At 44.0% G+C, this 24,776-nt stretch overlaps 1 protein-coding gene and 1 long non-coding RNA gene across 2 annotated transcripts in view; one reads left to right on the top strand and one right to left on the bottom strand.

The window, feature by feature from the left end:
* Positions 1 to 23,923, top strand: part of MAPKAPK3 (MAPK activated protein kinase 3) — a 71,741-nt gene extending 47,818 nt beyond the window's left edge. Inside the window, exons 3-11 of the mRNA XM_082214570.1 lie at positions 3,929 to 4,068; positions 6,875 to 6,939; positions 7,521 to 7,600; positions 8,020 to 8,146; positions 8,825 to 8,900; positions 9,205 to 9,329; positions 12,519 to 12,604; positions 18,177 to 18,257; positions 21,520 to 23,923. Of these exons, the coding sequence (XP_082070696.1) occupies positions 3,929 to 4,068; positions 6,875 to 6,939; positions 7,521 to 7,600; positions 8,020 to 8,146; positions 8,825 to 8,900; positions 9,205 to 9,329; positions 12,519 to 12,604; positions 18,177 to 18,257; positions 21,520 to 21,678 (939 nt within the window). The 3' untranslated portion in view covers positions 21,679 to 23,923. The remainder of the gene's footprint in view (positions 1 to 3,928; positions 4,069 to 6,874; positions 6,940 to 7,520; positions 7,601 to 8,019; positions 8,147 to 8,824; positions 8,901 to 9,204; positions 9,330 to 12,518; positions 12,605 to 18,176; positions 18,258 to 21,519) is intronic.
* On the bottom strand, positions 8,165 to 18,136 carry LOC309527731. The gene is made up of 3 exons (XR_014217310.1): positions 16,848 to 18,136; positions 8,786 to 8,898; positions 8,165 to 8,587 (listed from the first exon to the last, which is right to left on the bottom strand). It is a non-coding gene; the product is annotated as an uncharacterized lncRNA (long non-coding RNA).
* Positions 23,924 to 24,776: the final 853 nt, after the last annotated feature.

Raw genomic sequence — 24,776 nt, forward strand, 5'->3', positions numbered from 1 at the left:
TAAAATTTAAAAATCCATTTCAATAACTGCTGAGAAGCCATATTTTCAGCCCATTTTCAGTGGGAATGGGGGAAAGCTAGGCACAGCAAAGTTGTTGACATCAGGTTGGTAGAGTATGCTGGGTAGGTGTCTTGTTTTGATCTGATGAAGGAGCCTGCAGTGAGCAACCTGCTCTGAGAAGGTCTAGAACTCTCTACCCTCTTCCAGGCTATACCTGCTTTGGGAGAATTAGAGAACAACCAGCTCTCTCCCCTGAATACAGGCACTTCTCTTGCATTCTGTGGTGTGCTGCCTGGTGCCTCCCTGTGCTGTTGGACTAGCAACAGACTACAGGAGGCACTTGATTCCTTAGGCTGCAGAGAATGTGCCTGTGAGGACCATCGCTCCAATTCTACAGGTCTGGATGCTCTTGCGTTTGGTTTGGTGAGCTCCTGCTTGCCAGCTTCAAGTTCAGTACCTCACTCCCCCACTTACATGGCTCCTAAGTCCATGTCAGTGTAGCTTCCAGCTCTGTGTCCTTGTCCCTGCTGAACTCAGGGCAATGACAGTGGGATGGTCAAGTGAGACATGATGGGTGACAAGATTGTGAGAAGGCAACTGGAGAAATTGAGTGTCACAGTTTGGCAGGAATCTACACAAAGGGCTAAATTGCAGAAGTAGGTAACAGAGCAATTCTGGGAAAAACAGGTTCATCAAGGTAACAAAGAAAAGACCTTCTTTCTTAGTACCACAGAGAACACTGGCAACCTGCTGATCCCTGCTTTTGGATGGAGGAATGCAGCTGAGGAACATCTCCCAGTTGTCATCGGTCTTGGTGCTAGTGCTCCCTCCAGGCTTGTAACACAATAAGTGAGCATGTAGAGCTCCTTATTTGTGTGGCTTGTAGCCTTGTTCAGTGGCTATTACCTTCCCTCTGTCCACTTTACCATGATGTAAAGGCAGCAAACATATGATGTTGTCACTTCCCTTTGTGAGGGACCAAGGCCCCCTGGTACTGCATGAGTCTGGCCAAGGAATTAAGCAGGTTCCTGTTTTCTTTTCAGGCATTCATTTGTTTTATTTAACCATATTTTCACCCTACACCCCCAGCACACAAGTGCTCCCTGGTGGAGCTAAGAAAAAGAATAAAAAACCAATACAAAATAAAAACAGTACAATTACGAGAAGGGGACTGCAGGTAAAAACATGACAAATGGAAACTTCCAAGGGAAAGCAAATAAAACAGGTGCAGTAAAAGGTTTAAATGTTTAAAAGCCTGAGGAGAGTATGGAAACCAAGCAAGCCTCCTCAGGAAGATCACAGACAAGAAGGCTTGCAGAGAGCAGGACATGCGCTGTGCCTATCACACCCTCTATTGTGGTGTGTGCATTTCTTGTGTGGGTGCTATGTACATGTATGCTCTATGTCAGGAGTGGGAAATTTTGTAAGTCTAATAGCTGCATTTCTTTTTAAATTTTGTATTCTTTCTGTTGTTGTCATGTTTGTACTTGTTGCTAACAAATAAATAAAATTAAAAACAAAATTTAAAAAAGAGTGCTATGGGTGCCTATCAAAAAATGGCTGCCATGGGAGGAATCACATAAAAAATTAGGGAGTACAGTCACTGCTGCTCCCCCCCCCTTCACCACCCCATGGCTACCATGGGAAGTCAGGTGCATTCAGCTGGTTCTGATTGTGAAGATTATGCACACACACACACACACACCCAGCCATGTTAGGATGCTGTCGCCATCTAATAACAACAAGGAGTGTTACCCAGTACTAGGAAAAACATGTAAGATGGCCACACCACACACTGCATTACTCTCAGATAACAAAAACAGTATGTTTTACAGTAGGTTAAATAAATATATTACTTAAATAGAGGAATGTGCCTTATTTATGTCAACAATCAATAAGAGGTATTTATAGCAAAATAAGCGCAAGCCAAGAACTGAATAGGTGACTGTGTATGTGTGTGCCTTTCCTTACCTGGGCATTAGCTCTGTGTAGGAAAAGAAGCTGTTATGATGCCTCCCTAGGATTCTGCTTCAGCAGTTGTGTCTAAACTTTAGGGGTATAAGAATTCCAGGAGTGGTATTCAACTCAGTTTTATTCAGAGTCCATTAATTTCAATAGGCCTACTCTTGAGTAAACCTCACAGGTGGAGAATAAACATGAACAGGAGTATTGGATGTAGGAGTCTGTGTCATGAGAACTTTAACTTTTTTTTTTTTAATGCAACATCTCTGCAACTGCAGAGGGTGTGAGATAATGCATCGTGAAATTTCAGAACACAGAGGGATGGCTGAATAAGACATATTGCATTTCAAAGGGGTCGAATTTCATGTGCTTCATATCTTTGCTCCACCCCATGACTAGTTATAAACATTTCCAGATGTTGGTTTAATGCGCATACATGTTGCGGAACCCTGCTTTTCTCTGCACAGAGTTTGGATTTCTCTGGTCAGATCGTGAGGCACGAGAAGCCAAACAGTCATATTAGGAAAAAAGCCGGTGCTGCTTGGAGTATTTTCCAGTGTGATCGTTGGGGATAGATACTTAGATATAAATCTATTGTGAGGGCTGAAGCAAATCTCTGCCCTAATGGGGAGTGTTAGTGGATGCTTCAAAATAAAGTTGTTTCAGCTTATAGCAGGGACTGAAGCATAAGAACGCAGTCAGTGACCCTTGGAATGCATGAGGTTGGTTTAACATTCAGGAAGCATATTCATACAGTCACTGTGTATTTAACAATCCTTGGTTGCTGGAAGGCCCCCAAGTGCTTTTTGCAATAGCCCATTTCTGTGCTGGCTGGAGTAGAGAGAAAGAGAAGCAAACCATCCTTACTTTGTCTGGAGAACTGAAACATCTAACTCCATTCAAACTAGGTGTTGCTGCTGTCAGGAAGAAGTCCTCTCTCTGTCCCCATTCTTCCTTGCTAGTGCTTACATTTCAGAGTCTGAGTGCGATACTGAGAAAGGGTTATTCTGTGCCTACCTGAGTGGGGAAGAAGAGATTAAAACCTTTGCTTTTCCTGCCCATTGTTAAAGCTCTGCTCCACATCCCCGCACTAATCTACTTCTGCAGGCAAGCTTGTTGGCCTCTATGCAATAGGCATAGATGTCAGCAAAATTCAGCCCTTCCAGGATGAGTTAGGGTGGCTGAGAGTCCCCAAGGTGGTCTCTCTGGTTAACATTTATTGCTCTTCTTAAAATTTCTATGCCTGCCCATCTGAAGATCACAGGGTGGTTTCCAATATAAAAACAGAAAACAAAAATAATACCCCCATACACAGTTAAAAAGGCCATAGATTGTTTAATTAGCCAAAGGCCTAGGCTAATTCCTTTATAATTAATTGATTAAATTTGCCCAAGGCCTAGGGTAATTTTTTCCTGGTGCCTAAAGATCTGCAACCAAGACACCAGGCAAGCCTCCCTAGGGAGAGCATTCTGCAAGCAGGGAGCCACCACAGAAAAGGCCTGTTCTCGTGTTGCCACCCTCCAGATCTCTCATGGAGAAGGCACACAAAACAGGGTCTCAGATGATGATTGCAGGGTCCAGGAAGGTTCATATGCAGAGAGGCAGTCCTTGAGGTATTGTGGTCCTGAGCTGTTTAAGGCTTTATAGGTCAAAACCAGCACTTTGAATTGGGCCTAGAAACTAATTGATAGCCAGTGCATTTGGGTCAGGATTGATATCATAGAGCTTTAAGGTTTCTCTAGTCCAACAGGGTAGGTGCTATTTTGTGAAATTGCATTTTCCCAGGCACAGAGCAACTTCGCAGTCAGGTCCCCATGTTTGTTCTGGGAACAAATATGTGGCTGCCCCTCTAGCAGTTGTCCAGCCCAGTGAGATATTTGCTCAGTTCCATGTCCATCAGAATTCTAAGTATGGTGGTCCAGGAAGGCAAATGTGACCATTATTCCTGTTTCTTTTCCCTTTGCAGCTCTTGTATGATAGCCCAAAAGCACGACAGGAAGTGGATCATCATTGGCGGGCTTCGGGCTGTCAACACATTGTCCATATCCTGGATGTTTATGAGAACATACATCATGGGAAGAGGTGCATCCTGATCATCATGGAATGGTATGGGGATAGAGCTAAATAGTTAGCTATACAAAATACATTCTGGAGATTTACATCAATACAAATGACAAAATTGACAAAATTTAGCCATAGATAAACAAGGAGCCAATAGGCTTTCTTTTTGGGTTTTGTTTTTTTAAGCTGAGGAATGCTAGAAAATTAATCAAATAATAGATCTTATTCTAACTGCCCCTGCTAATATTTTGCAGTTTTTGCTGTCACCTAGTTATCTTGATCTGCCAGAAGAAAAAAACAGGGTAGCAATGGTTGAGCGACCTGGTACGGGTAGTAGTAGAGGGGTAATAACCTCACTCCTCAAATCTTTATAAAGTGTGCTATCTAGCAATACATGAGCTACTGATTCAATACTGCCATCTCCACATGGACATAAATGGTTCTCCACTGGAATGTGGCTTTACAGAGTTTTCTGGAATTATGGGAGATGGGGGGGCCAAAATCTTTTTCAAAAACAACAGCACAGAACCTTGAGGAAGGCAATGTGCTGTGCTGTGCTGTGCTGTGCTGTGCTGTGCTATGCTATGTGCACCATTCTTCATTTGTCTTTTCTTTCATTATTCTCTGTGAGTGACAATTGTTACACACACACAAGACTAGTCCAGTCCAAACCATTCACTGCATTGACTTTGATCCGTGACGGCACATGTTTGCGTGAGAGCAGAGTCCATTCTGGCCCTGAAGAAACAATAGCAGCACCTTGTGGTGATCCACTCACTCCCTTTCAGAAGTTTGCATTGAGCTCAACCTTGCCTAACGTAGTAGGAAGCAGATATAAGAGCATCCCTGTAGGATCAGACCAAAGGCCTGTCTAGTTCAGCATCTGGTTTCCTACAGTGGCCAACCAGAAAACCCAACAAGGCAGAATTTGAAGGGCATAGCTCTCCCTGCTCTGTGGTTGATGCTGGTGTCTGATCTGATTGAACTGCATATTGCCATTCGGTTCATACATTTCCAGGGTGGTTTATCAGGCTTGCAAGAGTAGAGAGGAGAGGAGTTAAGCTTAAAGGAGGCACTAATGCCCTGTTGCCATAGGTCAGAGAAGCAACAAAATTGCCAGAGAAAATAGACGGTGAGAAGGTCTTAGCTGTGCTGGAGACAGGATAGCAAAGAATCATAGAATTGTGGAGTTGGAAGAGACTCTGAGGATTATCTGATCCAACCCCTTGCAGTGCAGGAATATGCAGCTGTCCCATATGGAGATTGAACCTTGGTGTACGGGGATCAAACCAACACCCCAACCACTCGGCCACACTCTGGCTCTTGTTTGTTTGGACCAACTTTCTCCAGACATACTAGGAGGCTAACAATTCTGCTGTTCCTGAATAAATAATGTTGATATTCCCCTTGTGTTGCCAGGACAGGCTTTTCGGGGTTGTATGTTTGTGAAAGCTCCTGTAAAGACATGATGATCCTGTGCAGACATGATCTGAAATGGTAAATAAATGAATGTAGTTGAACTGCTGTTTTGGCAAGCTCTCAAAAACCTGGAGGAGATGCAGAGGGTGGAGTCAGTGCTGGTGTGTTGAACTGCAATATATTGTTCAGAGCCAAATTTGTAAGCTGAACACTGAGTAGGTACATAGGAAACTGTCTGACTTCCATCAAAATCAGTGGAGATATAGGCAAGCCTAGCTTCCTGGCCCAAAAAATGTTTGCTCAGATCACATTTTTCCTCTTTATCACTATGTGGTTTCTTATGCAGAGTTTTGATAGGGCCAGCTTTGACTCTATCTTTCATTTGTGTGTTATCTTCCCCTCCTTTTGCTGCCTCTGTTGTTTTTCTCATACTTTTCAGAATTTTGATGGCATCAGAACAACAGGGATTACTCTTTGCCTTCCTGCAGTACTGTCTGATGTGCTCATTTCCAGTAGGGTCAACAAAGAGCAGTGATTCAGCTTTCTCTGAAGAGCCTGCCTCTATATTAAAACCGCAGGCTTTAAAGCTTTTTTGTGCTTTTTTTGTTTGTTTTCTTCCTGCTCATTCATATGTAGGTTCCATTCTGCACACGGGCTACCTTAAAGCCCATTAATTTCAATAGGATTTAAGCTGTGATCCTGTGTGCTTTAAAGTAGATTAAATCCTATTGAAGTTAGTGTGATTAAAGTAGCCTGTGTGCAAGATTGCAACCTGGTCAAGAAGCAATGTGGTAGGAAATATATACGCAGTGCTTTTTTTCTGGGGGTACACATACCCCTAAACATTTTGTGAATCTAAGTTTGGCCTCATTGAGGGGCAGTATTTCAATATGAGTAGGAAAATGAGAGTACCCCTAAACATTTTTTTAAATCAACAACACTGTAAATATGAAATATAATGTAACAAGTGGCTGAACTGAATTTTACAGAGATATTGCTATGCTTGTATCTGAGGAGTAGGCAAAGGGAAGATTGCTGCCTTCCCTCCCATGTACTTTTGTAGCCTTGCCTTCCAAGTATCTGAATGGCCCTAGAAAGCACCCCAAAGCTCTAAAACTCTGCAAGCAGGACACTTTGAATCCAATGAGAACAGGTACATTACAAGCATCATAGTTTCTTTATATCAGGACTGTTTTAGGCATTTGAGCAACTGTGAGGCAAAATAGTTACTGAGGCCTTCATCTATGTCATAAGGCCATAGTAGCAATGTCTTGGCTGCCTTTTAAGTATAATAAAGCTAATATTAGAAATGCACACAGCAGATAGGAAGTGGAAACAGCAGTATTCATACATAAAAAAACCAAGCTACTGAGATGGGACCCCCTTTGTGCTTGCATTATGAATCCTCTGTGTGTTTGCACTTTGTTCACAGCATGGAGGGAGGGGAGCTGTTCAGCAGGATCCAGGAACGAGGCGACCAAGCTTTCACAGAAAAAGGTACAGCATTAAATTGTTTTCTCTCTCTCTCTCTCTCTCTCTCTCTCTCTCTCTCTCTCTGTGTGTGTGTGTGTGTGTATAAAGAGCTTGTAGATCAGGTGGGGGGCTAGTGGCTTTCTGTCAGAAAGAAAACCCAAATCAGTCTGGATCATATAATTTGGAGGGGAGGTGTACAACTCCCTCCTCTGTCAAGCTGCAATGGCTAAGATAGTGTGGAGCCAAGCCATTCACATGAAAGGGAGGCCCTACTGTGCTTTGCCCAGGAACTCTCAGCAGCTTCTTCTTGCCCAGGCACTTTGAGGAAACAAAGTATGTATGCACCATACATGACTTTCTGGTCATTTTTATGTTGCCTTCTAGGAAGGGTGCTGCAGAGCAGGAGAGTTTAAGATGTGTGGAGGCATAGTCATTTGCAAAACCCAAAACACAGCTGTTGGGGCTAATTTTAGTTTTTCCCCTGTCTTGACACTAGCCCTGCAAACAAACAAGCTAGTTGTTAGTCAGAAGCATTGCCTAGCTGCATATCTCTGAAGTATGGAAGGAATGTTAATGTGACCTTTCTCATGAATTTTTATTTCTAGAGGCCTCTGAAATAATGAGAGACATTGGAACAGCCATTCAGTATCTACATGGGATGAACATCGCCCACAGAGATGTCAAGGTGAGGCTTGAAAAGTGCCTTGGCAGAGAAGAGAAATGCCTAAACCATAACAAGAAAATGGACAGTGGTGACTTGACACAGGCCATGTTACTACACTGAGAGGAACTAGTGTGTCCCAGTTTTTAATTGTGTGAAGAAGAACCATCTTGGTCAGGATCCCAAGTATCTTCTAAGTATACAGTTGTCCAGAAGCTCAGTGCATTTTTAAAAGACTTATTGAAGAAGGCCTGATGTTTATTTAAAATCTGCATCACCACATTGCAATCTAATGATAATAAAATAAAAACTTGATGCTGGGCACTATACCACCTATCAGCCTAGAGGAACGGAACAAAGCCTACAGTTGAATAGAAATCCCCCCCCCCCGAAGCCTCTCCTGTTCAGCCTCATTTTATGTTTCTCTCTTGACACCATCACAGCCAGAAAACCTGCTTTATACATCTAAAGCGAAGGATGCAGTACTGAAGCTTACAGACTTTGGATTTGCCAAAGAGACGACGGTGCAGAATGCGCTGCAGACCCCATGTTATACTCCCTATTACGTAGGTGAGTCTGTATGTCCCCCTCCCCCCCCCACTTTTCTCTTTAGTTGTTAAGTCCAGGGGGAGAACATGATTGTGCTTTAGAAAAAACCCCTCCCCACCTCCCATTTTCAGATCTTTGCAACGGTCAGGCTCCAGGCTGTCAGGTACCAGATCTTGCTTGCCAGTTCAAGTGGGCCAGATCTGGTGCACGGTTCAAAACAGGTAGGATAGTGGGCTGGAGCTTAGGCAGCCAGTGTCCTTACCCAAGAAACAAGTTGAACAGGCTGAGGAACATGCTATGAGGCTAGGGCTTCACAGGGCCTAGTGAGCAGAAATTGACCCAGGTGTCTGATGACTCAGATGGGCTGCTACTGCATCTTAGATGGCACCATCAAAGCACAGTGCTCAGTCTTCCCAGCATTGGATGAGAGCACTGATGGCGCAGGAAGTCAGGAGTCAAAGTCTGAGCATGGGGAACACCAGTTCAGAACACACACACTTGCACAAGATGTGAAATGCCATGAAATATTTGTCAAGCTTCACCAGCACCCATGGGGCTCAGGTACAAATATTTAAAGTATTCTTTCAACCAGCAACAGCTTTTTTAATTTAAAAAAAATGCAGATATTTGTAGTTTGTGATCAAAATAAGAGAAACTGACATTCATAGTTCTTTTGGTTCTCTTCCCCATCTCACTCAGCCCCAGAAGTCCTTGGTCCTGAGAAGTATGACAAATCCTGCGATATGTGGTCTCTTGGTGTCATCATGTACATACTGTAAGTGTGAAGTGGGGGAGAAATAGATTAACGAAGTAGAGCCCTTAACATGTCAAGTATGAATAAACGCTTCCCTTCTATCCCAAACTACACCCATCCCCACTCAATGGTGTTTTAAAATGATGTTTCCTTTTATGCTACACTCAGATAATTAGTGACTGGGATATTACACATTCCATCAGAAGACAGACATCTGGGACTGTGCATGGGACTGCTGAAGTTGTGGGGAAGGTCAGGGAGGAGACAAAGATGTGGTCATTTCCCAGACAGTACAATTTCTTCTCTACATCCCACGCTTTTGTAGCTTGTGTGGATTCCCTCCTTTCTACTCCAACACTGGCCAGGCCATTTCTCCTGGAATGAAGAGAAGAATCCGGATGGGGCAGTATGGATTTCCAAATCCTGAATGGTCAGAGGTATCTGATGAAGGTAAATGAATTCCCCTGTGTACTTTCTGGTACTTGTGCATCAATGGTGTGTGTGTTTAACACTTTAAATATTCTGTGGTGAGACTGGCCCAGCATATATGCTACTTGAAGATCTCTAAAATAAAAATAATGTAGCTCAGTGGCATGCAGAAGGTCCCACATAGGGTGGGGAGAGACCCCAGTCTGAAATTTTGTGGAGCTGCTGCTGCCAGTGGATCATACTATAGACCAGTGGTTCCCAAACTTTGTGTGTGTGTGGTGTTGTTGTTTTAATTTGGACACGAGGCTGCCTGCTGTGGTAAGAAGGAGTATAACTCATTTAACCAGGAGTCTGCCCTGTATAAACCACTTGAAGATTGCTGAGGATCTTGGTGGACCACTTCTGCCTGTTGTCTAGCAATTGTAATTTGTGTGCTAGATGCTAATGTTGCTATTGCGGACCACCGAAATGATGCTTATGAGCCACACTTTGGGAAATTCTGTTGTAGATAGTACTGAACTAGATGTGCCAATGAACTAACATGGTAGATGGTAACTTCCTAAAAGGTTTTGTTAAACCTCCCAGAGGTTAAGAAAAGTAAACATCTGCCTCTTACACACTATGTAAAGAAGTTTCAGAAACGCAGAATACCATTAAATTAACTCTGCTTTTCAAATACCGTTCCTTCAAACCCAACACTTACATTAGAGTGGGGAGAAAAAAAGTGCTGCACCAGCAAAAAAAAGGGGGCAGGAATGGGATCCCAGTAACAAGTGTTGTTCCAGGGCAACATCATGACTTCTTTGGTATTTTCTTTGTCTATTGAACTGGCTGCGCTAGTGCCTTGTTGACATGTGCTACAACTTGAGTAACACCTACTGCTTGCAGGCATGATGCTCCCTAAGCAGATTTTGTAGCAGAGGGATGAGGCAGCATGTGTATGGCATCGTGAGTAGCCTACTGATGCACCACAGTAAAGTCATTTTGCCACCTCCGGGCCGGCTTTGTTGGTACAATCATAGGCATCTGGTGTACATAATGGGTGAGCCATCCTTAGTTCATGGAGAAGCTGCAGCAATTACCTTGATGCAGGTCACACTGTACTGTCACAGCTATGTTTATCAGTAATAGAAGGCCCTGTCATCCATCTAACACAAGAAATCCTCCACACCCCCAAATCCTGTTTCCTTTTAGAAACTCCAGCTCCTTTCTGAGCTGTCCTAGGGATAGCTGCAGGGAAATGCTGTGTCCTGCTTGGCCAGCAGGAGGTGGTTTACAGGACTTCTGTGTAATCTTGGACATGAGCACCTCATTAAGAGAGTGAGTTGAGGGAGCGGGGAAATGCGTGGGAAATGCCTCCCCCTTCTGCCACCCTGAGACACCTGTGATCAATCAGAACCTCAAACCTAAGTTGTTGGTCGCTATAGTCATTGTTAGGAATGAATCTCACTTTACCAGTGTTCCTAAGTCAGAATTGAAGGGCTAATTCAGGTACGCATTAGTCGGGGTGCAGATGTGAGGTATCCAAAGTCAGACCCCTGCGCTCCAAGGGTTTATTTCAAAAGCATGGATCAGTACTCCACACGTTATTTCTTTGGCAGAAATTTAGAAGCATAAGCCGTTCCTGCATTTAAAATTCTGCTGATCTCTTATGTCAAAATCAGATTTCACTGCGCTCCAGGCTCGGAAAATGTCATGGATTCTAACTTTTTTCTGGACATAGCATAAGATCATGGCCCCATGTGAAAAGTGAATCTGTGGGCACACATACATGCACTTCCAGCTGAACCTGTGAATGGAGCCTATGTGTTTACAACAGTTGTGCAGGCAGGCTGTGTTCACAGGTTTGGATGAAAGTGTAGGGGGCGGGGCCTGCTTCTTCTTCACATTTATTTCCACAAGGATGAACATGTGGCCAGTGCCTACATATCATGGGACTAAACGAACTGTAGAAACTTTGTATAAGATGGTACAAATGTTTTGTCTGCAGTCCTAACCATGCCTATATAGAAGCAAGTTCTTTTTAACTTTGTGGAACTTCTGTATAAACCTGATTAGGATTGGGCAGTCAAATGTGGATCTAAACACCTGCAGCAAAGAGTATTTTTTTCAGCTCAGCTTATGAAACTGTTTAACTCTGTAATTTTGTTCTTTCTCCTGCTTCACACCTTTCATCTCTCTTGCTCTCTCTTTGCAGCTATATATTTATTGCAATTATTTCTATCCCATGTTTCAGGATGCAAATCCTTCCAAGTAACATCAATGCAATTTAAAAACACACTGTAAGGAATTACAACATTTAGCACGTCATAAGGATCCTTCTCACTGGCAGCTGGTGACAGATGGCTTTGTGCAGAGAGGAGCCAGTCTGGGCTCCTCTCAGCACAGGATCAGGCAACCACTCTCTCTGTGAATCCTTCCCATGGGGTAACTGGTACTTGGCCTTGTGGTGGGCAGCTGGAGCAGGCAGGGGTAACTTCTTCACCTGACCTATCATTAAATAAATAGTATATATGTGGTAGGGACGCGGGTGGCGCTGTGGGTTAAAGCCTCAGCGCCTAGGGCTTGCCGATCGAAAGGTCGGCGGTTCGAATCCCCGCGGCGGGGTGCGCTCCCGCTGCTCGGTCCCAGCGCCTGCCAACCTAGCAGTTCGAAAGCACCCCCGGGGGCAAGTAGATAAATAGGTACCGCTTACCAGCGGGAAGGTAAACGGCGTTCCGTGTGCGGCTCTGGCTCGCCAGAGCAGCGTTGTCACGCTGGCCACGTGACCCGGAAGTGTCTTCGGACAGCGCTGGCCCCCGGCCAATAGATGTGAGATGGGCGCACAAACCCCAGAGTCTGTCAAGACTGGCCCGTTCGGGCAGGGGTACCTTTACCTTTACCTTTATATATGTGGTAGAGCATGCACATTGCATACAGAAGGCCCCAGGTTTGATCCCTGATGATTCCAGGTAGGGCTGGGAATACCCTCTGTCTCAAACCCTGGAGAGCTGCTGCCAATCATTGTAGACAATACGAAGCTGGATGGGAGAATCCAAATGGATGGACTTGGTATAAGGCAAGTTTCCCATGTTTTATACAGTCACTTGTAAGTGTCAGACTTTCTTCTGACTTGATAGCAGAGGAAAAGTGACAAGAGTTCAAGGGTTCTTACTAGTTTTTTGAATTTTGTAGGATCTTGTCATCGATGTTTGTCTTTTTGCTTTTCAGTTAAGCAGCTAATTCGTCTGCTGCTGAAGACAGACCCAACAGAGAGGATGACAATTTCTCAGTTTATGAATCACCCCTGGATTAATGTAAGTCCTGCACAAACACTCGTGTGTGTGTGTTGGTGTTGGTTTTGTTTTAATTTGGACACGAGGCTGCCTGCTGTGGTAAGAGGGAGTATAACTCATTTAACCAGGAGTCTGCCCTGTATAAAAGGGATATAACTTTCACTCTGTAGTGTGAGAGAACTCTTGGGGGTGGGGTAAAATTTCCCTGTCAGTGGCAGTCAAGGACACTACACCCCCATCCCAACTGCTCCCGGCTAGCATTTTCTGTTCAGTGCGCCATGCACACGCCCTCCTTCCCTCACTTATAAAAAAAGCCATGTTACCTCATCAGTGTAGGATTTATGGAGGACTATTATTAGACATTCAAGGCACCGTCGTGCTGAACTGCTCTCTATTGATATGAATAGAGAGCCTCCTGCTTTAAGGGCGTTCTTAGTCTTTGGCACAGATCTGGAAACGTTGGGGTTATTGAGTGGGGCGATAGTGGAGGTTTATGTGCAGCACTCTAAGAAAACAACACCAGAAGCTGGTTTTAATGGGTGATGCTAACTAAAAGGCCATGGCAGGCTCTCATGTCATAGAATTCTTTGCCTCCAGCAAGAAACAAGCCGCTGCTAAGGCTACAAATCTGAGCAGTTTCAGGGCAGCCTTTCTGTCTATTGCAATGCAAGACTCACTGAAGTTTAGTGCATTTATTGTTTCTTTATTAGATTTCTATTCCCTTCTGCCATTAAGGTTATATCCCTCTATATATGTGTCTATATAAAAATGTAAAACAAATAAAAAGGAAGGTAAAGAACACAAAGAAATTAAATGTCCCTAAATAATCCATGTATTGCCCCCAAGAGCAGCTGGCATGCAGTTGTTGGGGGTGGCTAACATTTTTAGACCTGTGGGGAGATCTGGATTTTTGAGTAAGTGATGTGGGCACCACCCGCTCTGATCCTTCTCATTCCCCAGAGTAGCCATCTCCACCACAGACGGGCAAAAAGAGAGGAAGCACACATGCAGGCACACACACTTCACTTTTCTCAGGGTTCTGGGGAAAAGCTTATTAATCTGTGCAGTGAAAAGCATAGAGGTGCAAGAGGATGTGGGGAAGAGCATCACTCTTCCTCCTTCAAATTTGATGTGCTTTTCAGGGGACAAAAAGTAGCCACCCTTGTGACCAACACGCATTGACTGGGTGTGCCGAAAGAGTTTTGAGGGTGCCAGGGGAAGACCTCAAGGGCACCACTTCCCCCGCAGTGTCACACTGGCAACTGCTGCTCTAAGTGATAGCATGCAACCTCCTAACAGCTGTTGGTCATTTGGCTACTTAGTGGACCAGGCAAACCTCCACACTAAAGTAATTCCTTTCATGACCCTGTCCCCAGCCCCAAATTCAAGGCAAGCACGGTGCTGCTGTTCTACGGACTGCTTTTACTTCATGCAGGACTATACTAAAGTCAGAAAAGTTAATTAACCTACACTGCACTTGCCTTCATTCATAGATCCCAAAATGTATTAAATGCAAAGGATTTTGGCCTTACTAAAAGTCATCTGTAACCGGTCTGGAAAATGAAGCAGTAATAAATGTAAATAGCTTGATTGGGTCACGCAGATTGGATGCTATACTTGATGCAAATCTAAAGTGAAAAAGAGGTGTTTAAAGTAAGTGAGAAGTAACTCTACCATGTGCTGACATCTAAACAAAAATGTGGTTGAAAAGAGAAATGCCTTGAAAGCTCCTGGGATTGTGTGCTACATAGAGACAGTGGTTAAATAGACATCTAGATGCCATCTCTATGAGAACAAGTAAAGTCCCAGTTGATGCATCATCTCAGCCTCAGTGACAATGTGTCAAGGTAAATAGTTAAGCAGGTGGACAAGTTAAGTGTACATGCAAAAATGTTCTTCTAAACTAATTGGTTGAAGTAGAAGTTGGAGGAAATTAGCCAGGAGTATATAAGTAAGTGAAGTTGTGAATGAGCACAATAAGAAGTTGAAATCCTGGTCATCCAAGGTAGCTTCACCTGAAATGCTATTCATCCCATGTTCAGGGCCACCTAAATAGGCAGAGCTGAAGGGTTTCCATCATAGATGAAATGGTGCTATCAGGAAGAGGACGTAGATTTGTTAGGGAGCATTCTGGGAAACAAGGCCAGATCCATATACAGTGGTACCTCGGGTTAAGTACTTACAGTATTTTTCGCCCCATAGGGTGCATCGGCCCATAGGACGCACCTAGGGGTTTTTTGGAGGGGAGGAAAAAAATTATATCCCCCCCCAGGCGCGGGGCTGGGGCGGGGGAAACCCAAGCTTCCCCCGACCCCAGGCTTCAGGAAGCTCTCTGCAAGCCTAGGGAGCCCGGCAGGAAGTCGCGCCGGTCTCCCCAGGTTTGCGGAGAGCTGCCCGAAGCCTGGAGCTCGCATCCCAGCGCGCCCCTGGCTTCAGGATGCAGGCAGCTCTCCGGAAGCCTTGGGAGACTGGCGCGACTTCACGCCGGGCTCCCTAGGCTTGCAGAGAGCTTCCTGAAGCCTGGAGAGCGAGAGAGGTTGGTACGCACTGACCCCTCTCGCTCTCCAGGCTTCAGCGAAAGCCTGCATTCGCCCCATAGGATGCACACACATTTCCCCTTCATTTTTGGAGGGGAAAAAGTGCATCCTATAGGGTGAAAAATACGGTAATTCGTTCCGGAGGTCCGTTCTTAACCTGAAACTGTTTATAATCTGAAGCACCACTTTAGCTAATGGGGCCTCCTGCTGCCGCCCACGCCGCCAGAGCATGATTTCTGTTCTCATCCTGAAGCAAAGTTCTTAACCTGAGGTACTATTTCTGGATTAGTGGAATCTGTAACCTGAAGCGTATGTAACCCAAGGTACCACTTTAAAGGGATGGGCTCCGCTTAAACCAAAATATTATCCATCTGTTGGTCTTCAATCAATTCAGATTTATTGCTTATAAGCCATCACAATACAGAACACAGGTGCGGCTGTTAAATATAAGACAACAATACTGAAGTGTATTATTCACCATGTTCTGCGTATGGCAATCCTGTGTTACGGCTGCAAAACACAAGGCTGAACACATTGCAAGTGAGGTTAACAGATTCTGGTAAGCTGTTGGGGGAAGTCGGGTTCTCCCTACACACAACCTAATAAAATCAAAAATTCAGCCCTAAATATTGTTCAGCTCAGAGACCTGGTGCTTCCAAATCTCAGATGAACTAGATTGCCTCCAGAACTTAATATCAAAGAAGTGGCAGAGCATGCCCTTTTGTTAAAGTTTACCTAGAAAAGAACGGCAAAAGCATAAAGGGAACACTCAGCAGCACAGAGCCTGGCAGGGCCTCTTAACATCCCACCAATGCAGTTTTAGTCTCTCTCCTTTCCCTTTTCCCTTGACAGATTACAAATGCAACAGTAGTTAAACAGGCACTGCTGTTAAGAGCCATCTTGCAATGGAAAGAACGAATGGAGTTGCAGGGGCGATGAATGTACATGCATACTCTCCATCTGTCATTATTTTTTCAAAGCACTTTATAAACACTAATTTATCTTTGCAGTCCTCCCTGAAACATTTGTTTCTTTTTCTATATTTAAATAACCTAGGAAGAAAGTAGAATACTGATTTGACCAACATTCCATACAGTTGGCAAGGCTCAGGATAAAACACAAAAGGGATTGTCTCATGTTCCTGCTGATAATTCCCAACCACATTCATTTAGACACATTTGTGTTACCTAACTAATTACCTTTATATATTGCCAGTTCTCTTTGTTGGTACATCTCCGGTATAGGGGCCACTGGATGTAACATTTCCCTCCGGGTCTATGCTTGTGGAAGGATTCTCATGAGGTATCTCCATGAAGAAACATGGAGTCAAAATGGGCCATCTTTGTGGATTTCCTGGAAGGATCCATAAGCAGGATGCCAAGGGTACAACTTACTGCAGAAGTATGTCCAGTGGTTTACCTGTCAAAGCTAGTCCTTCCCTCAAGGGAACCTGGGAACTGCAAAGGAGCTAGGGATTGCTGAACATACTGATCTCAGCAGCCACATTAAGCTGCAGTTCCCAGTGTTCTGGCTGCAGAGTAGGATCCATGGCAGCAGAATCTGATTTGAAAGCACTTTGTGGCAGTGATACTAATAAACAAAGAGGCAGTACAGATAACTCACAATATAGGTTCCTGGCCATCAGGTGTATAAGCAAAATCATGTAAAGCCAGAACACCCCCTAGAAAAGCAGGAAAACACCATTTTTTAAAAATAGCTGCACTTACCAGTGCGGGGCAAATGCAGCCCTTAGTCTTCCTCTTAGTTTTCCTCCTTCTCTCCCTCACTGGATACTTGCTGCAAATGATATGAGGACCGGGATGGGAGGTGGGGATTGACAGGTAGCCAGAAGACGTTCTTGCCTGTGGTTAAGATCCAGAGGAGGGTTGCCTGTGCACATCCACTGGTGGTGATGGTTTCTTTGTCAGAAGCATTGTGATTGGCAGCTGCAGCTGTTTCTTGAGCTCATCAAACATGTAAAGTCTCAGAGTGTCTGTAATCCCACAGATGATCTTGAGGCTGTGTTCCATGGTGGGGTCAAACTCTCCAATCAGATCTTTTGTGTGCTTTTAAGAGTTTTCCTGCTCTCCCACCCCCTTTCCCCCTCCCCTGCTATTTTCTTATTCCCCCCCCTGCATGCAATTTTTGCATCATTCTTTAAAAAAATATTATTCAGCAATGTGCATAAAGTTGTGAGCGTGCATGTTAAATAAGTGTGAGTTGCAAGTTACGTGTAGGAAAAAGAAAATCTCCTTTGCGCCTGAAGTGTGGCAGCCTGCACTCCTTTTCACTATTAGACTGTTTCTATTTCATTTTGACCCCAACGTGTTGCAGAATACCTAAATCTGCCATTCTTTTATACTGGACCTTGTCTTATGGTGCATAGCTTGGCTGGGTTATGCCATCTGGAGCTGCTCTCCTCTGCAAGGACCTTCCTGCTGCACAATTGCTTCCATGCTTCCATTAGCCCATATTGCATAAGCGCAGGGGGCAGCCCCAGGCAGCATGACCAAGTGTCAAGAATGATGGGAGTTGTAGTCCAGCAATATTGGCTATCACTGGCAGAAGCTGATATGAAAGCAAGAGGGCCTGGAAGTCATAACCTCCATGCTTCTGTGCTGATCACTTTCACATTATGTAGAAATACATTTATTAAAGCCCTATTACTGAGTTGGAGAGGAGTGCAATTTGAGAAGCACAGGAACGGAGGGAGCATATCACCCTTTACCCTCCCTGCTATTTTCCTGCTCCGGATTTACTCTTCCCTGGCAGCTTTTCACTCTGGGGTTTCAAATGTGTGTTTGCCCCTCAGTCTTATTCCATAGCTGCAATCCTATGGAAATGACACATATTTCAGTCATATTGAAAACGCCACTGTGCTTAGCAATGCAGCTAAGTACATTTTTCTCTCTCCCTCCTGTTGCTTAGGAGACATATTTATACAATTTTCTCAAGACTTGTAATTACTTCATCAGCAAGGACGATGAGTCGTAATGTGTGAGTGTGTTATTGTCAGAATTACTGTTTCCGAATAGCTGCTTCTTTGGTTTCCTTAGCAATCCATGGTGGTGCCACCTACCCCTCTTCATACTGCCCGGGTTCTGCAAGAGGATAAAGATCACTGGGATGAAGTGAAGGTAATGATCACATATATTAGTAGGATGGGCATTCGCAAATCCAGTCAGAGATAGTTTGATTGCTTTTCTTTCTGAACATCTTTTACCAGCTCATTACCAGCATTTTCATAACGATTGCCCAACTATACAGAAATAACTGATTAAGATGTTGTCTATATTCAATCAAGGGCAAACTCTAGCACACATGTCAATAAACCATGAGCTGCAGGTTTCATGCTACCCATTCCCCCCACATGGGTGCCCAGTCTACCTTCTCGATACAGTGGTGCCTCGCAAGACGAAAATAATCCGTTCCGCGAGTCTCTTCGTCTAGCGGTTTTTTCGTCTTACGAAGCAACCCTATTAGCGGCTTAGCGGATTAGCGCTATTAGCGGTTTAGCAGCTATTAAAGGCTTAGTGGCTAAAAGGCTATTAGCGGCTTAGAAAAAGGGGGAGGAGTGAAAAAAATCGGAACACTCGCAAGACGTTTTCGTCTTGCGAAGCAAGCCCATAGGGAAATTCGTCTTGCGAAGCAGCTCAAAAACGGAAAACCCTTTCATCTAGCGGGTTTTCCGTCTTGCGAGGCATTCGTCTTGCGGGGCACCACTGTACTGGATTTTGCACAGTGATGGGGAGGAAGGTGCACAGAAAGAGTAATTCTCTGTGCAACTTCCATGCAAACCACACTCCTTCCAACATGCCAATAGCTGTTTGCTGGTCTTGGGGACCACAGTGGTTCTCCTTCCAACATGCCAATAGCTGTTTGCTGGTCTTGGGGAGCACAGTGGTTCTCCAACTTACCAAACAACTCTTTGGCAGGCAAGCAGGAGCGTCATCTCTCCCTGGTGGGGTAGACAGCAGTCTGTCCTTTTCTGATCCATAGGGAGAGCCATTGAGTGTGTGCACATGCATACCCAGGCCATGTCACTTTTTGCCCTGACCATGTTTATTGGTATTCAGCCTCTGAGTGACTACCCACTTCTGCACATGACCCTCAGAGGCAAAACACTTTCCAGCCCTACACATAGCAAAACAGTATGTTCTAAAACAGTGTTTCCCAACCTTTTCCCGGCCATAGCCCCCCTTCTGACATTACTTCCTTCCTGTGGCCCCCCATGGGCGTAGCCAGGGGGAGGGGCGCCAGGGGAGCAGCTGCTCCCATAAGTAAAAATCAGTACAAATTTGAGATTCTGCCCCTAGTAACAAAAACCTGCCCCGCCCTGTTTTGCCAATTAACTTTGATGGTTCTTTAAAAGATCTTTGGTAGTCAATATATGAGGAGAAAGATATTTTTATTTCAACAGAATAGGACAAACTCCTGAAACAAAAACAAAAACAAAACCTCAAATGGTAAACTTCCTTAAACCTTCTTACACAGTAATAAACCTCCTTAAAGCTTCTTATACAGCAACACAAAACCTTCTACCACCAAGAAATAACCCCAAAGGAACATTTTCAAAGCAACAATTCCCCCCTACCAGACCTTCACCCACATACAACACCAGATCAAACTGGGCTGTCTCAGCAGTCTTTGATCCATCCTCATCCTCCTGACCACATTGCCCCGCACTATTTGTACCTGCCTCAATGAGGTAGGGCTAGATATCTCCACGGTCGCCACCCATAGCAATGAGGGCTCCTAATCAGGGCAATCAAACCCCAGTTGGGCCACCCTCAAGGACAGGAGTAGTCCTGCAAGGACTCACAGGAAGGTTTGGCTGTGTAAGGCCAAACTTACACCACCTCTATTTTTGTTGTGCATTTTCCACTACACCCCCAGCAAAAATTCTGGCTATGCCCATGCCCCCCCCAATCAGTAGAAAGGTAGCTATTTAAATGTTTTGTTTGCAAATAGAACATGTTTTATTCATAATTTTTTTATAAATTGTCCAAAATACAATTACACAAAATGATAGGAGCGTAATGAAATATTGTTAAAGCAGGAAAACATAGAATCATGGAGCTGGAAGGGACCCCGAGGGTTATCTTTCTACTGCAATCCCCTGCAACGTAGGAAACTCAGCTAAAGCATCCATGACAGATGGCCGTCCAACCTCTGCTTAGAAACCTCCAAGGAAGGAGAGTCCAGAACCTCCTGAGGGAGATCCATCTTCCATGTATTATAAAAAGCAAGCAACACTTATTTAACCCAAGTTATTTGACAGAGAGTGGGAAACCTTCAGATATAGTCCCAAAGGTGCACAGGGAGAATTTTTAAAAGCAAGTGGTCCTCACTGACCCAGTGCAAAAATATCATCATCAGGAGGAGCCCTGGCTACCTGGATAAAACACTATAGCCACACACACGCTTACCTGGGAGTAAGACCCACTGAACTCAGTGTGCCTTTCTTCTGAGTAGACACTTAGTTATTTACTAGATGCAAGTCGACAGCACCAGACGCCCCTACTTGGCTAGGCACCCCACGCCTTGCAGAACTGGGCCAACGCTGCCAACTGGCCCTGTGCCCCTCAGCAACATCCAAAGACCCTGATCCACTAGGTGCTGGGGTGGATTGCACCCTGCACCTTGCAGAGTCAGGCCAAGGCTGCCACCAGGCCCAGCACTGGCGGTAGCAACAAAGCAGCTCCCACTCATCCAGCCCTATCCATTGCCATCCCACCACCACGCTTACCTGACCTGAGGGGTTCTGGACTGCAGGCTCTACTGGCCAAAACAGGAGCCTCAGCAATTTCCCCCTCCTGCCGGAAACAAACTTAGACTGCTCCAAGAAAATGCACATGGCAAAAAGGAGTACTAGGCCCTGGTGGGCCACCCCCTTACCTGCTTGCAATTGGCCAATCAGGATTTTTAAAAATGATTTTTTTCCCTTCACTTCTCACTTCCTTCTATAGCCCCCTAGCCTCATGCTGTGGCCCCCCATTTATGCATTTTCACCTGTGACCCCCTTGTAATATCCTTCCCCCCCCAGGGGGCCATATGGCCCCAAGTTGGGAAACACTGTTCTAAAGAATTAAAATATTGTTAGCGTTAAAATATAGTGCTTTCAGTAAGGATTCCTGTGTTACTTATTTCACCTTGGTCCTTCTAATCTCTTTGTCAGAAATGTTCAGTATAATTCTGCATATGTGTTCCTTGTCATTTAGCTGCACAGTCCACTTGGGTAGAATATGAGCTCTCTTTATGGGAAAGGGCACAACTCTTAGTCTTGGCTGGGGGAGGTCAATGGAAATCTGTAACCAGAGGGTTCTGTTTTCACCTGAACATGGTAGGAAAGTGGCCTCTACTTCTTAAGACCTAACTATTGCCTCATGTGGGTTTTAGGAGGAGATGACTAGTGCTTTAGCGACCATGAGGGTGGACTACGACCAGGTAAAGATTAAAGATTTGAAAACATCCAACAACCGTCTCCTCAACAAAAGGCGCAAGAAACAAAAGCAAGGAGGCACCTCTTCAGCATCTCCAGGATGTAACAACCAATAAAGAGAAGAGCAGAAGATAAATATCAAAAAGAACTATTAATTCAAATGGGTTCAGCTCAGCTTTTACACCAAGAACAAAGGGTGTACATCACTGAAGCTTTAAGTGAGTTGACCTACAGAGAAACTGCACTGTGGCATCCAAAATGCAATGTTCTGGAACTTTTTATGCGAGCACTGTGGGTTTTTCTAAGGGATTATTTTGTTTTGTTTTTAGCATTGTTTTGTTTTCCCCCTAGAGTTCCAGAAAACCCTAGAATTCCAGTGGGAACTTAAGATGTGTAGTCTACCGACCAGAGGCAGTGCATGTTCCATACTTATTCACAATGAGCACAATCCAGCCAAGATTAAGGATGTCTAAGTCCCCTTGATTTCAGCCAAAAATATATTTAAGCCTGTGCTCAATTTTTTCCAGTTGGATTCAATAGGACATAAACCTGTTTAAATTTGGCTGGATTTATGTCTAGCATTTCTAAGAGAAACGAATTTGTGCCATCTCCTGTGGCATAAGCCTCATGGACAGAAAGTTCAAGAGTCTGGTAAGGAAGCACACAGAAAGGAATTAGGCATGTAAACTTTTCATGTATGTTTTCCTTCTTGATCTTGACACTTTTGCTGTATTTTATTTTACTTCTAGGGTTCATGCTGTCAACTCGCACAATGCCCACCTGAGCAAGAAGCATTGCTCTTGACTTTAAGAGAAAAATGTTTACATCTTAATAATTTGTTTCCACTTTCACTGAAACATGGGGGTTTCATAGGTGTTGGTAAACATCCATTTCTGTTTTGCTAGAGCCATGTACACTGGGAAGCTGCAACTGACCATGGCTTCCTTCGGGGACTGTACATCTGTATGACTCAGCTGTTCCCTTTTCTTATTTTGTGTGTATGCTACAACTGTTCTGGGTACATAATTCTCTCAATCAGTGTTTAATAAGACTGATTATTTAAAAAAATTAAGAATCAAATATTAGACTGCAGCAGTCATTATTGAAACTTGGCAGTGTTGAAATCCAAAGTGAACACACTTGCATGAATAACATACAAGATTTCAGTTCAAAGAGGATCCTGTGTAGCCCAGAGCGAAGCCTTCCAGTTCCATTGTTACAGGTGGGGCTTGAACTTAATGTAGAGTGCTGGTTTCTAACTTCTACCATTCTACGCACTGAATTAATAGCAATCACATGTTAGACCTTGCGAGCATCCTGTAAGCAGTGTAAAAGTTAACAAAGTTGGTGAGAATGCTCCAAAATTCAAATAACTACTCATAATCACTGCATCAAGATGCACATTATCACAAATTTTCAACATATATTAGAGGTTTACTTGACTGATGAAATTTATGATCAACCACTTTCTTTTTCAGTATGTTTTGGGTTAGAGTGGACATGATGAAATGTAAAAAAAAAAAAGACACTCAAGTTATTTGAATAAACACTTATTACAAGATGGTAGCAAAATCCATCTGGAACAGCAGTTGTGCCAAACACTCCTCAGTGTCTCAAACCAAGGAAGATTTTTCATCTTCTCATACAATATCTCATGATAGACTGGTCATATGACATGCTGGTCACGTGCCATCTATCCTTATTTAACCATTCCATCATTCATCAGCTATTTCCAAAAACAGGGTGCAGATGCCTACAAATGCAGGCCCATCTATCTCCACTTCCAGCTTGAGCTCTCAGATGTGCTATGTGGTTTGGAGAGGGTAAGAAATATCAAGGATTTTCCCGTGTTGCTGTTAACTTTTCCAAACCTTCGCACAGGGAAGGGAGATCCCTGATCTGCCTCAAGGCCTCTGCTTCTGTCAATGGGCTCATGGAAGAGGTAGAGTTTTCTTCTGCTTTTAGTGCAATTTGGGAAAGGTAAAAACAGTGGCAGGTGACTCCTACTGTTCCTTTTGCAAACTGCAGCACAAATGAGATAAAACCCATCATCTCCCCTAAGTCCTCTCCACATGCTAGAAGACTTCAGAGGAGGGGATTTGTGGCTACTGAGGCAAGCCAAGCCAATATTTGTAGATCTCCGCGTAATAATTTCATTCCAGAATTACAAGGATTACTGGCTTTGTGAATCTGCAGTGCATAACCTCTCAATTCCTCACTCAGTGCCTCTTTTTGATGTACAGGTAGACATTAAACTGTTATTAAGACACACTGGATAAACCTATGAACTCTTGACTCTTTGCGAAATATTAACATTTTGCATATGTTAATAAATGGTGCTTTACCATTTTTTTAAGTGGACCCTGCTTCCTCACTGTGATTAATCTATATTTGTATTGGGGCCCTGCACCAGCTTTAGCTATAGGAAGTAAATGTTCACCTCTGCCACACCATAAAAGAAGCTGCATTTAAGAACAGAAATGTAATTTGAATTCTGAAGGAATTGTTTCTGCCCAGTAGGACTTCTATATAGATAAGAATGCTATTTCCATCTACTAATTAACTAAACTTTAGAAGCAGCATGTTAGTAGTAGTAACTGAACAAGAGTGAGCCCAAACCAAAAGGCATAAAAGAATGACTTTCTAACTGGTTTGTATGTCAGACAGACTCCATAAATGTGAAGGTACAAATTTCCCAAGATTTGTGGAAGGGCAATAGCTTAGTGGTAGAAGATGTATTTTGCATGCAGAATGTTCAAGGAACAAATCCATATCTCCAGGTAAGATATGAAAACCCCAGGAGAGTCACTGCCAGTATAAACACTATTAAGCTACACAGAAAAAAGATCTGAAAACAAGAAGAACCTAGTGGGTCAGGCCAAAAGCTCCTCTAGTTCAACATCCTTATTCTCACAGTGGCCAACCAGATGCCCTTGGGAAGCCTGAAAGGACCCAAATACAACAGTCTACCTACTTGTGCTTCCAAGCATTTGGTATTCAGAATCACTTACGCTTCTTATTTGGTATTCAGAGGTTCCCAATGGGATTGGGGGTTTATTGGATCAATCCTGATTACTGGTGGAATTTTTCAGTCCTCTGGGACATAGTCGCCAATGGATAAATCCTGCCACAAAGTAAAAAGGCTTTTACCCTTGAGGAGCACAAACGCTGGACATGCTAGGGAAGGAGGGAGAACAACTCCTGTTCAGTTTTT

The sequence above is a fragment of the Podarcis vaucheri genome (genome assembly GCF_965113315.1).
Source record: "Podarcis vaucheri genome assembly, chromosome: 2".
Classification (NCBI taxonomy): Eukaryota; Metazoa; Chordata; class Lepidosauria; order Squamata; family Lacertidae; genus Podarcis; species Podarcis vaucheri.